This window comes from Zingiber officinale, chromosome 6B, assembly GCF_018446385.1.
Source record: "Zingiber officinale cultivar Zhangliang chromosome 6B, Zo_v1.1, whole genome shotgun sequence".
Classification (NCBI taxonomy): domain Eukaryota; kingdom Viridiplantae; phylum Streptophyta; class Magnoliopsida; order Zingiberales; family Zingiberaceae; genus Zingiber; species Zingiber officinale.
In genome coordinates this window covers 89,657,793-89,670,802 of record NC_055996.1, presented here as the reverse complement: position 1 = coordinate 89,670,802, position 13,010 = coordinate 89,657,793, and the positions used below count along the sequence as shown (strand labels likewise).

The 13,010-nt window shown below is 47.6% G+C and overlaps 2 protein-coding genes across 2 annotated transcripts; both read left to right on the top strand.

The window, feature by feature from the left end:
• The first annotated feature begins 223 nt into the window (after positions 1 to 223).
• Positions 224 to 3,316, top strand: LOC121993064 (pentatricopeptide repeat-containing protein At1g73710-like). The gene has a single exon (XM_042547733.1). The coding sequence runs from the start codon at positions 278 to 280 to the stop codon at positions 3,242 to 3,244; it is 2,967 nt and encodes a 988-aa protein (XP_042403667.1). The 5' UTR covers positions 224 to 277; the 3' UTR covers positions 3,245 to 3,316.
• A 531-nt stretch (positions 3,317 to 3,847) lies between these two features.
• Positions 3,848 to 6,648, top strand: LOC121993065 (cytochrome P450 77A3-like). The gene is made up of 3 exons (XM_042547734.1): positions 3,848 to 5,113; positions 5,218 to 5,694; positions 5,907 to 6,648. Exons 1-3 carry the CDS (start codon positions 4,490 to 4,492, stop codon positions 6,351 to 6,353), a joined length of 1,548 nt encoding a protein of 515 aa, XP_042403668.1. The 5' UTR covers positions 3,848 to 4,489; the 3' UTR covers positions 6,354 to 6,648.
• The last annotated feature ends 6,362 nt before the right edge of the window (positions 6,649 to 13,010 follow it).

Genomic DNA, 13,010 nt, shown 5'->3' with positions numbered 1-13,010 from the left:
TTTTGTGTAAGTCTTCGGATTAATAATATTATGAGCGAAAAAAATTTTATAAATATTTTGGACTGAAAATATTAGAAATAATCCCCCCTTTTTTTTTTTTTTAACCGGAGTCCGAATTTTCGAGCGTTAACTGTTGGGATACTTTGTAGTTATTATAATAATGCTGAAATAATTACTTTCTGTATTTTATTTTTAGGGGCGCAACGTTAATTTTGCCCTTTATTTTTCCACCAGGAAGGAATCGCGAAATGCCCTGGTCGTCGGTTATTTCTTTACGATGAGCCTTCAGAGTAGCTGCTGCGCCGCCGGCGGCTACTATCTCCGCAACCGTGGCGACCTCTACCCTTCTTTACCTCCGCACTTCCCCTTCTCTTGCTACCCTTCTTCGCTTTTCCCCTCCCCTCGCTCCTCTCCCTCCCTTCCCCACTGCAAACTTGTTCTCGTCCAATCGATACCGCCCAACAGCGCCGCCGGCGCCTTCCCTTCCGCCCTCCGGTTTCTCGAGTCGAATCCCCTCGATGGAGGCTCCGACGAGGAATCCCTCGACGCCCTCCTCGCCGAGCTCACCCCCAAGGAAATGACCGTCCTCCTCAAGCGGCAGCGCGACTGGCGCCGGGCTCTCCGTCTCCTCCGCCGAATCCGGTGCCTGCGCGACTACCGTCCCAATCCCATCCACTATAACGTTGTGCTACGGACCCTCGGCCGCGCGAGGCGGTGGGACGAGCTGCGCCACTGCTGGCTCGATATGGCGAAAGACGGAATCTTGCCCACGAACAACACCTACGCGACCCTCATCGACGCCTACGGAAAGGCAGGTCTCCTAAAGGAGTCTCTTTTGTGGCTCAAACACATGAGGGCAAGGGGAATTTCTGCTGACGAAGTCTGTATGAACACTGTCGTCAGGATTCTCAAGGACTCTGGGCATTTCGACGAGGGAGAGAAGTTCTTCCGAGGATGGTGCGACGGGACTGTCGACTACGACGTTCTCGAGATTGAATTTGAAGGTTCAGAATCGATCAGCCCCAATAGTTTCCTTCTCACGGAGCTCTTCAAATCCGGAAGCCGAGCACCTGTTCCTCTGAAGATTGCTTCAAGTGCTCCCGATGGCTCAAGGAGGCCTCGCCTCGCTGCTACCTACAACACTTTGATTGATTTGCATGGAAAAGCAGGTAAGCTCCAAAATGCTTCAGATGCTTTTGCTGAGATGTTGAGGTCAGGTGTCTCCCCTGACACGATCACATTCAATACCATGATCAACATCTGCGGCTCGAATGGCCTTATTTCTGAAGCAGAGGATCTGTTTGATAAAATGCGGAGGAGAAGAATTGTTCCTGATACTAAAACATTCAACATATTCATGTCCATGTACGCTTCACTTGGAAACATCGAGTCAGTCCTGAAGTATTACCACAAGATGAGTGAGTCTGGTCTTACTCCTGACACTGTGAGCCATAGGATAATCTTGCAGGCTCTGTGCGAGAGAAACATGGTAAGAGAAGTTGAGGATGTGATCAACAAGATCATTGAATCGGGCGAATTCGTGGACGAGCAGTCTGTCCCTGTTGTTGTGAAGATGTACATCAATCAAGGGATGCTTAGTGAGACCTCTATGTTCCTCGAGAAGCATTGCGGCTCCTCTTCCATTTCTTCCAAGAATTATGCTGCTATTATGGATGTTTATGCAGAGAAGGGGTTATGGGAGGAAGCCGAGGGCGTGTTCTATCGAAAGAGGGGAGTTGGTAATAAGAAGGAGGTGGTTGAATACAATGTGCTAATAAAAGCTTATGGGAGGGGAAAGCAATATGATAAAGCTGTGTCCTTGTTTGAGAGTATGCGAAATATTGGTATCTGGCCGGATGAGTGTACCTTTAACTCTCTCATTCAAATGCTTTCTGGTGGTGATTTTCCTGAACGAGCAACAGAGTTCCTACGACGGATGAAAGATGCAGGATTCAGACCTAGATGTGAGACCGTCTCCGCTATCATTGCAAGTTATTCACGCAAAGCTATGGTTGATGAGGCGCTCGAAATCTATCAAGAGATGAAGCCATTAGGAGTTGAACCAAATGAAGTGGTTTACGGTTTGCTAGTGAATATGTTTGCCGAGGCTGGAAAAGTTGAACAAGCACTTCATTTTTTCAGTTTGATGGAAGAATCAGGATTCCCACCCAATCATATCATCCTAACTTCTCTGATGAAGGCGTACAAGAAGGCTGGCTGCTGGAGAGAAGCCCAGGAGGTATATGCAAAGATGAAGACCCTCGAACACGGTCCTGATACTATTGCCTCTAATTGTATGATCGATCTATATGCTGAGCTTGGGATGGTAAGCGAAGCTAAGTTAATTTTTGATGACTTGAGAAAAAATGGCGAGGTTAATGGTGTTTCGTATACTACAATGATATACCTCTACAAGAGTTTGGGCATGTTGGAAGAAGCAATAGACATGGCTCAGGAGGTCCAGAAGGCAGGCTTGCTGACTGATTGTGCTTCCTACAATAGTGTTCTAGCTGCTTATGCTGTCACTGGAAAACTCAAGGACTGTGCATATTTGATTCATGAGATGATAGCTAGAAAGATGTTACCTGATGCCTCTGTATTTAGATCAATCTTTGGTATAGTAAAGAAAGGGGGTCTACCGATCGAGGCAGTATTGCAACTACAGGCATCTTACAATGAAGGAAAACAGTTTGCAAGAGAGGCCATAGTCACTACATTGTTCTCTCTGGTTGGCCTGCATGATCATGCACTAGAGTCATGTAATCTTTTTCTGTCTGCTAGGACTAGGAATCCTCTGGACTCGTATGCCTATAATGCTCTGATTTATGCTTATGGAGCTTCGGAAAACATTGACAAAGCCCTGAATCTGTATATGCAGATGCAAGATGCAGGACTTGAACCAGACACTGTTACCTATGTTTATCTAACAATTTGCTATGGAAAGGCGAGGATGGTTGAAGGACTGAGACGAATTTATGGTCTCTTGAAATATGGGGAAATTGAGCCTAGTGAATCTCTCTTCAAAGCTCTAATGGATGCTTATGAAAATTCTGGGAAGCATGATCTTGCAGAATTAGTTGAGCAGGAGATGAAATTCAGAATTCACAGCCCGATTGGTGATGAATCAGAAACTGAAGACGATTGGGACGCATATGAATCTGAAACTGAAGATGATTTGGATGCATATGAATCTGACAACATAGACCAAGATGATGATTTCAGTATGAACCCTAGTATTCTGTAAATGAGCTGCTCTAAAAATACAATTAGTTGACTTGATCATTTTAGCTTTCAACTATAGTTTCGTTGATCTCTAGATTACCTGTTCTTTTCCTTCAACATAGCTATGGGTATTAAGTTTCAAGCTGTTCTTTACACAATGTCATTTTCAATTACTTGCAGATGTTGCAGTACCATCTCTATAAAATGCCTTCAATTACTTGTCGAAGGCAACTCGAAGCAACGGCTCCATAATATGTCATTAAGACACCTACGTAACTAGATGCATTCAACAATGTTATAACAATCTCTCCACCCAAAGATTTGACATACACCTACTCTCATGTCTAAACCTTAGGCACAATTAACTACATTTGATCAAGCGAGTAGTTAGCTACAAGGCAAGTCTTGTTCTTTAACTTTTGGCACATTTATCTTTGCTTTATGATAAAATTGAGCCCTCAGAAAGTTTTCAACTCATTTTAAAGGTTAGTTTTGAGCTTAACAAATCTTATTCCATTGTTTAAATTTCAACAGATCTATCTTAATCTTAGATTATAGCAAATCTATAAGCTCTTAAAAGCATTCTATCCATCGAGGTCTGAAGTGTTGTCATTACTTAAATACTAACATGTCAATTTCCTCTTCTTTTTTTTTTTGAAAAAAAAAATCTGCTATTACCTAAGTAATGGAAAGCCTTTCTGCATTTTTTTCTGTTGTTGCTTGCCCCAGTGGGCCTGCTGTTGGATTCATCCACAGTTTCTGATTGGAAAAGGATTCTTTTGAAAGGAGATACAAGAGTTTGTTAGCTGAAACAGGTAATTATCATGGCCTTTTCAAATCTTTGCTTGTGGTAAAAACTTCGTTTCCTTTACGTAATTCAATAGAATCCATATGAATGGAGTATTGTACATTTGAACATTTCCTTTCTAGAGTTGAGAGGAACAGCAAAGGCATCATATTTGAGTATTTTATCATCTTCTCCGTTGTTCCTGTCTTGACCTGTGGGTAAAACAAAGACTTGAGCTCTGAGTAATTTTGCATAGTCACCAATGGAGGTGTACAGGTTTTGAACGCACCTCTCCAACCTTTTATCTCCATCTACTCTCCCTTCATTAAAATTTGCATTCATTTCTTTGTCTCTGCCTCTTCCCTTCCTCTTCTTTAAAAGCTACCACCTTTGTTGCTCTTTCTCAACCCAATCCACACAATTCGTCAAGCTGCTGTATCGTATCAGTGCTCTGCTTCGTTGTGGCATTTCTACAAACGGATGGACTTCGTCAACTTACTGTATGTCGTTGCCGCCGCGGTGCTGGCGGCCGCGTGGTGGCGGCGCTGTTCTCGCAACCCGGAGGGCCTGCCGCCCGGGCCTCCCGGCTGGCCCGTGGTGGGAAATCTATTCCAGGTCATCCTCCAGCGGCGGCCCTTCATGTACGTCGTGCGCGACCTCCGGCTAAAGTACGGCCCCATCTTCACCATGCGCATGGGACAGCGCATCCTCATCGTCGTGACATCCGCAGATCTCATCCACGAGGCGCTGGTCCAGAAGGGCCCGCTCTTCGCCAGCCGCCCCGCCGACTCGCCCACCCGCCTGCTCTTCAGCGCCGGGAAGTGCACCGTCAACTCGGCCTCCTACGGCCCACTCTGGCGCGCCCTGCGCCGCAACTTTGTGACGGAGATTGTGACGCCCACGCGGGTGAAGCAGTTCGGGTGGATTCGGGACTGGGCCATGACCAACCACCTCGCCCGCCTCCGCGCGGAGTTCGCGGACACCGGTGCGGTGCAGGTCATGGCCAACTGCCGCCTCACCATCTGCAGCATTCTCGTCTGCATCTGCTTCGGCGCACGCGTTCCCGAGGAACACGTCCGCCTCATCGAGGAGGTGCTCAAGGAGGTCTGTTTAGGGAAAGAAAACCCAAAACCCTAGGAAAACTCATTCACATTTTAACAAACAGATAGAAAACACTTCGCTAATACCCTGCATTGGTCCTTGGCAAGGTAATGATGATGACGACGCCGAAGCTGCCGGACTTCCTCCCGGTGTTCACGCCATTCTTCCGCAGGCAGCTGGCGGAGGCGGGGAAGCTACGGAAGCGACAGATGGAGTGCCTTGCGCCGCTAGTGAGGGCTCGGAGAGCGTTCGTAGAGGCCGGCGGGAAGAAGCTAGAGGAAGGCGGATCGAACACGAAATGGGAGATGGTGAGCGCGGAAGGGGAGGCGTACGTGGACTCGCTGCTGCGGATGGAGTTGGCCGGGAAGGGGCGGCTGGGGGAGGAGGAGCTGGTGACGCTCTGCTCCGAAGTGATGAGCGCCGGCACCGACACGAGCGCGACGATGCTGGAATGGGCGATGCTCCATCTGGTGCTCGACCAGGCGGCGCAGCAGCGGCTCTACGAAGAGATCGTCGCGGTGATCGGCGCCGACAAGCGCCGGAAGATAACCGAAGCCGACGTCGAGGCCATGACCTACCTACAGGTATGATACCAACTCCGAACCGCCGGACCAACCGGTTTTCCTTTAAAGCGAACCGAATCGCAATCCTCGGATCCTCTCACGTGGCCATAAATTTCATTTTGCCCCCTATTTTTCCGTAATCTACGCTACGTTCTATATATATATATATATATATATATATTTTTTTTTTTGAAGAAATAAAAAATAATTATTGATAATTATTTGAAATTCAGGCGGTGGTGAAGGAGACGATGCGGCGGCATCCGCCCAGCCACTTCGTGCTGTCGCACGCGGCGACGCAGGAGACCGAGCTCGGCGGCCACCGCATACCGGCGGACGCCAGCGTGGAGTTCTACACGGCGTGGGTGACGGAGGACCCGTCGACGTGGGCCGACCCCGGCGAGTGGCGGCCGGAGAGGTTCCTCCAGGGAGGCGACGGCTGGGACACCGACGTCACCGGCACCCGCGGCATCCGCATGATGCCCTTCGGCGCGGGCCGCCGCATCTGCCCCGCCGCCACCCTCGGCGTCCTCCACATCCACCTCACGCTTGCCAGGATGGTGAGGGAGTTCCAGTGGCTTCCGGTGCCCGGCGAGCTGCCGCCCACCACCGCCGAGACCTTCGCCTTCACCGTCGTCATGAAGGACCCCCTTCGAGCCACCATCGTCGACAGAGAATAATAATAACACTAATATAATCCCTCCCTAGCTACAATGCATTTCATGAATTAATATAAAACATTAATTAATTAATTATATCAATTCCTACTATTATTAGAATAATAAGAATACTAATTTAATTAAATGTGTTTAATCAATGTCTTCGCAGATCAACGCTGTCGCTGCAAACGAATTCATGTGACATATTAAATGGCGAGAATAAATGGAATTGAATGGTTGTAGGTGGCGAGTATGAATTGGCTGTCTTCCATTAGTAATTGCTACAATATATAGCTTCTGCCAGTGCATTGCCCACTGAGGCACTGAACATATTCAATGTTCAATGTCAAGCTATTTCTCTGTAGAAAATAATAAATGCTATAATATAGCTGCTCCCTAATGCTTCAGGCCCCTAAATTAGTTAATGATATCCTCTTTTCTGCAGGATCGTTATAACTCATTTCAGATATCAAGACAACAGAACTGTAAAGCCATTTCTGTTAGGGATATGAGCATTGATTATGAAGCCATGTATTAATTATATCAGTAAATTTTATTGTCTAGAATCTGACCCACTATAAATAAATTATAATATATATAATTAATATATAAATATGATATTATTAAAATATATTTGATAATGATTTATAAAATATATTCTGATTAAATAGATTTTAACCATTTAATACGACCCAAAGTGATAAAGCAATATTATGGCACGACGGAGTTAATTCACTCTCTATAGCTGTGCATACATTTGAGGAACGCACGCAGTTGGGTCTGCATTTAACGGTGTTTAATTAGGTCTTGTGCCTACGTGTTGAATGCATGTGAATCTACGGAGATTCTTAAAATATTCAGGTCAGTTTCTCTGTTAATACCCCTAAAATTTAAAATAAATTATCCATCCTCAATCTATCCTAAATTATTTAAAAAAATATTATTTATAAAATTTAAATTTAAGAGATGGATAGGATAACTAATGTAAAAAAAAAATTACTTAAAATATAGTTGATATGGATGCTCTTAATTATTTCACTGATACATACTAACGTCCACTCTCAACCCCATTTGTTTACGTTGCTCGATCACCATTGCAATCAACACATCTACTGATCATTCGCACCATAGATGATCACGTTTGAGACTGTCGACGAATGAGTCATCGGTGAGTGATGCGGTGATAGAGGGGACCCACTCGGCACGAGTTAACTGCATAGGTGGAGATCAAAATCAAGGTAGTCTATGTCAAGGTGTCAAAAGGCTCGCCTACGGTGGTCGAGCGGAGGTTGGCTACAGTGGCCGATCGATAAGAGGCTAAAAAGGTCGGTTGAGCAATAAATGTCCGGGCGGGTCAACCGTCTAGCTTGGATAATACGGTAAAATGACCAGATGCTCAGTGTGGAGCAACAAGATGCTAAGGAGACCAGAGAGCTTGTCTGAACAGGGAGGGGCATGCTACTACACTCTGTCACCGCAGGGAACAACAACTGATGTCAACAGAGAGAAGGAGTCCCGGCCAAGCGGCTACCCCGCTCGGCCAAGAAGCGTGACCTGGCCATCAACGAAGTGGAGGAGTCCCGGCCGAGCGATTACCCCGCTCGGCCAAGCAGCGGGACCATTATCATATCTCTCAATATTCTTCTGGGAGATAGTGTCGCTGACACGAGGCGTGGTCGATAGGTGGATCGTACGGCGGAAGCTTTTTCTGTCTTGTCAAGAATATGCATACCCTGTTAAGATATGACATCAGAGGTACTTTCCTAACAAGTCCCTTCATAGGGCATATTGGAGAACGTGCTCATGCCTTAAGGAGCGTGCACGTCGCCCACTAGGGTTCTATATAAAGGGGGGTCTATCACCGGTGGAGGTACGCGTTATTACTGTTTTGCGCTTGTGTTACTGTTGCTCCGCTTCCTTCTACACTTCTGGTGACTAACTTGAGCGTCTGAGGGGCAACGCCGGGGCCCCTTCCCTAGCTCGGCACTGACGTTACTTGTTTTACAAATGGGAGCACGTTCTACAGTCAGTCAGCACAGTAGCCACATCCCCAACTTTCCACCCTCTCGTTTTCGGACAAGATTATTTTGGTGTCGTCTGTGGGAACGTAGCTTGCATCTGAAACGAGAAGATGGAAGACGCTGGATGACTCACCACGGTAACGCTGACAAAGGAGGAGCTCGATATGTTTATACAAGCTCGAGCGGCAAGGATAGTAGAGGAGCACCAACAACAAGCGTTGACCGAGCGGCAAGCGCATGAGCTCACAGCATCAATGACGGGACATCACTCAGGATATGGAGACCGAGCGGATCATGTATCTGCTTGGGGACAAAACAATAAGTCGACCGACACATATGGGGAGGTACCCAATGCGTCGATCCCTTTTCATCAAGCGTTGTTCCAGACTCCATCAGAGGAATAAGGCCAAGTGGACAAGGACTGGGGATCTTCCTCGGATGACGCACCTATTTGGGACGTGCTAAAAGGGAAAACACCAAGGGACGATGATTTGCCCGAGCGGACCAATCAACAATTTTTGCAAGGGATCCTGGATGATCGTCTGCCCAGACACTACACACCATTGGCGATCAAAGAATACAATGAAATTACAGATCCGGACGATCACTTGGCCAAGCTCGATAACACGGCCATATTTCATCAGTACACCGATGGGGTGAAGTGTTGGATCTTCCTCACCACCCCCTCCGAATCAGCACAACGTTGGTTCAAGAGATTACCGAATGGATCAATCCACAACTTTAAGGACTTCTGAGTGGCGTTCCTACACCACTTCGCCAGTAGTCGCTGCCACCAGAAGACTAAAGTCAATATGTTCTCCTTGAAGCAAGGGCCCAGGGAGGCACTAAGGGCTTACATCCAGCGCTTCAACCAGGTGGCTATGGATATTCCCTCTATCTCCGCAGAAGTGTTGGTGAATGCCTTCGCTCAAGGTCTCACCGACGGATAGTTCTTCCGATCACTCATCCGGAAGCCACCGACGGACTTCGACCATCTGCTCAGGAGGGCCATGGAGTACATATACGTGGAGGAAGCCCAAGTAGCCAGAAGAAAGGAGGCACCGGCTGAGCCCATAGCAACGTCCGAGCGGCAAAATTTAAATAGCCATCAACCCCTAAAGGGGTCCCAATCGGAAGGAACACAGTCACACCATGAGCCCCGAATGCATGTCGTGCAGCATATGACAGTCGATCGCTCGAACGCCGCAAAAGGTAAGGCATGAAAGCCACTATTTGCTCCTTCCATCAGTCGGCAATGCACAACACAAGCAACTGTTATGATCTAACTTTGATTGCAAGCCGACCGGTACCACGAGGGTATCGTCGGCGGTCACAATCACCCGATCAGCATCACAGACGTCGATTAACCAGCCAGAAGGAGGAAGAGAGAGGGGCGTCTGAGCGGCGACATCATCAACTCCAGTGAAGGAACAACACGAGTCTCGTCCCGAGCTTCTGCCGAGCGGAACAAACCTTTGGCTTGGGAAGAAAAAAATAGGAATAACACCGCTCGGGGAGAAATTAGAATGATCACTGGTGGGTCGACCGACGGTGATTCCAATTGAGAGAGGTAGTCACACGCTCAGCGACTGGAGATCCATGTTGTTGGGTGCAGCAAGGAGAAGGCCAAAGGACTTGAAATAAGCTTCGACCCTCGAGACTTAGAGGGAGTGGAGATCCCTCACGACGATGCCTTGACCATCCTAGCGGTAATCGTTAATTATACTATTCACCAAATCTTTGTTGATACAGGGAGCTCGATGAATATTATATTCAAGAAGGCGTTTGACCAGATACAAATCGACGCGGAGCGAGTTGTAGCCAATGACGACCTCGCTCTATGGATTCACGGACAATGAAGTGTTATCGATCGGCCAGGCACGATTGGCCATTTCGCTCGGAGAGGAGCCGCTAAAGAGTACGAGAACAACAAACTTCATTGTGGTGGACATGTCGTCCACCTACAACCTCAAACTGGGACGACCGACCCTCAACAAGTTCCAAGCGGTAGTGTCCACCTTTTGCCAGAAGATTAAGATTTTAGTAGACAACGAGGTGGGCGAAGTCAAAGGCGACCAACTAGTCGCTCGGCGATGCTACGTCGAGATGATCAAGTCCGAAGCAAGGGTCATTCGGAAGAACCCGCGCTTAGAGGTGAACGCTATCAGGGAGGAACCTCCTTTGCTTGGCTATGAAGAAAAGGAGGGTGTTCAGATTCACCCCTACCAGTCGGAGGTGCGTGGTTAAATACAAATAATATTATAATAAAGTATCTTTTGTAAACACAGGTGAACAATGAATAAAATTCACAAGTATCCAAGACTCTTTTGTTGATCGACCAAGTTAAAAGTCAAGTGGTGACTATAAACCCTAGTCTACAATAACGGTCGAGGGCAACCTTAAACTCCTGTCTTCGTTAGCAGTCGAGCGGCTACCTTAAACTCTTATCTTCGTCAACGGTCGAGCGGTGACCTTAAACCTCTATCTTCGTCAGCGGTCGAGCGGCAACCTTAAACTTCTATCTTCGTCAAAGGTCGAGTGGCGACCTTAAACCCCTATCTTCGTCAGCGGCCGAGCGGCGACCTTAAACTCCTATCTTCGTCAACGGTCGAGTGGCGACCTTTAACCCTTGTCTTCATCAACGGTCAAGTGACGACCTTAAACCCATATCTACGTCAGCGGTCGAGCGACGACCTTAAACTCATGTCTACGTCAACGGTCGAGCGACAACTTTAAACCTCTATCTTCATCAACGGTCGAGTGACGACCTTAAACCCCTGTCTTCGTCAATGGTCGAGCGGCGACCTTAAACCCCTGTCTTCGTCAACGGCGAGCGGTGACCTTAAACCCATGTCTACGTCAACGGTTGAGTGAGGACCTTAAACCCCTGTCTTCATCAGTGGTCGAGCGACGACCTTAAACGCCTGTCTACATCAGCGATTGAGCGGCGACCTTAAACTCATGTCTACGTCAACGGTCGAGCGATGACTTTAAACCCCTATTTTTGTCAACGGTCGAGCGACGACCTTAAACCCTTATTTTTGTCAGCGGTCGAGCGACGACCTTAAACCCATGTATACTTCAACTGTCGAGCGGCGACCTTAAACCCATATCTACTTCAGCGGTCAAGCGACGACCTTAAACCCATGTCTACATCAATAGTTGAGCGGCAACCTTAAACTCATGCCTACAACGGTCGAGCGACGACCTTAAACCCATGTCTTCGTCAACGGTCGAGCGACGACCTTAAAACCCTATTTTTGTCAGTGTTCGAGCGGCGACCTTAAACCTTTGTCTAGGTCAGCAGTCGGGCGGTGACCTTAAACCTCTGTCTACGTCAGCAATCGAGCGGCGACCTTAAATCCTTGTCTACGTCAACGGTCGAGCGATGACCTTAAACCCCTGTCTACGTCAAAGGTCGAGCGGCGACCTTAAACCTCTGTCTATGTCAACGGTCGAGCGGCGACCCTAAACCCAAGTCTTCGCCAACAGCCAAGTGACGACTATAAACCCAAGTCTGCAACGAATAACAACTGTTCGGTCGCTCTAAAAATAAAGTCTACGGTAAATGAAGAAAATCGACGAATATATAAGCCGAGAGTCAGGCGAATCAGGAAACGTGCTGCTCCAAGAAGTAGTTTCCACTAAAATAAGGTCACTCGGCTGACTTTGGAGTGATCGCTCAGACATCCTAGTGACCGGTTACATTGACGATCGCACGAACATAGAACTACACTTAAAAAATTTTTGCAAAATGTAAGTGGTTCGTAGTCCTACTTGAGTCGAGCGACGATGCATGAACAGATGCGATGACCAACAAAGTAAAGAAATGACGAACGGTGATGCATGATGAAATACAGAATCAAATAAACAAGGATACGTTGAACGGACGATCATGCATTAAGACTTAGAAAATTTTTACAAACTTGCAAGGGGAAGTACAAAAAGAGGCGAGCTTCACATGGGACAGGTTCACTCCAGGTAGTCCACCACATCATCAGGTAGCGACTCAGTCAGCTTGTCCCGACTGATGATCTTGTTGGTCAAGGAGGTTGGGATGTAGCCACCGCCCTTCAGCTGGTCGAGCGTCCCGTCAATGGCGAGGTTGAAGAGACGGAGCGCTCAGTTGGTGAGACGGTCGTTGAAAGGGTCTGAGCGGAGGTAGTCACGTTTCATAATCTCAAACCGCCTGGACTCGACACTTTAATAGACGTTCAATGCCGCTCGGGAGGCATCTAGTTTGGCCTTCATGGAAGTCAGCTTGGCATCCTCAACGGCTAGTTGCTCTTGCGCCACCGCCTTCTCAACCGATCGGCTCTCCCGCTTGACATTTAGAGTTGCAACCGCCTCCTTCAGGTTTTGGGCCAAGACCTGAGCCTCTTTGTTCTTGATCTCTAGGTCCTCAATAGCTCGAAGCTTCTTGATATTGGTCGAAAGGATCTTCGCCTCGAAAAAGCTGGCTTGCTTATTGATCCACACCAGTCACGAAGCCTGCTCAACGCTCTTACCCCTCTCTGCCTCAGGTAGCTTGGCGCTCTTTTGTAGATCAGCCTTCAGTTGAGCAGCCTTGGTAGTCAGCTGCTCCAAGCGCACCTCAGAAGCCGTTGATTGGTCACTCGGAGCGTGCAGTTGTTGGACTTCATGCTCCAAAAATGCG

Excerpts from the sequence above, each read along its gene's own strand:
- LOC121993064 (XM_042547733.1), top strand. The coding sequence starts at position 278 with ATGAGCCTTCAGAGTAGCTGCTGCGCCGCCGGCGGCTACTATCTCCGC.
- LOC121993065 (XM_042547734.1), top strand. The coding sequence starts at position 4,490 with ATGGACTTCGTCAACTTACTGTATGTCGTTGCCGCCGCGGTGCTGGCG. Across the intron at positions 5,114-5,217 it reads TCGAGGAGGTGCTCAAGGAG|GTAATGATGATGACGACGCC; the intron begins GTCTGTTTAGGG and ends GTCCTTGGCAAG. Across the intron at positions 5,695-5,906 it reads AGGCCATGACCTACCTACAG|GCGGTGGTGAAGGAGACGAT; the intron begins GTATGATACCAA and ends TTTGAAATTCAG.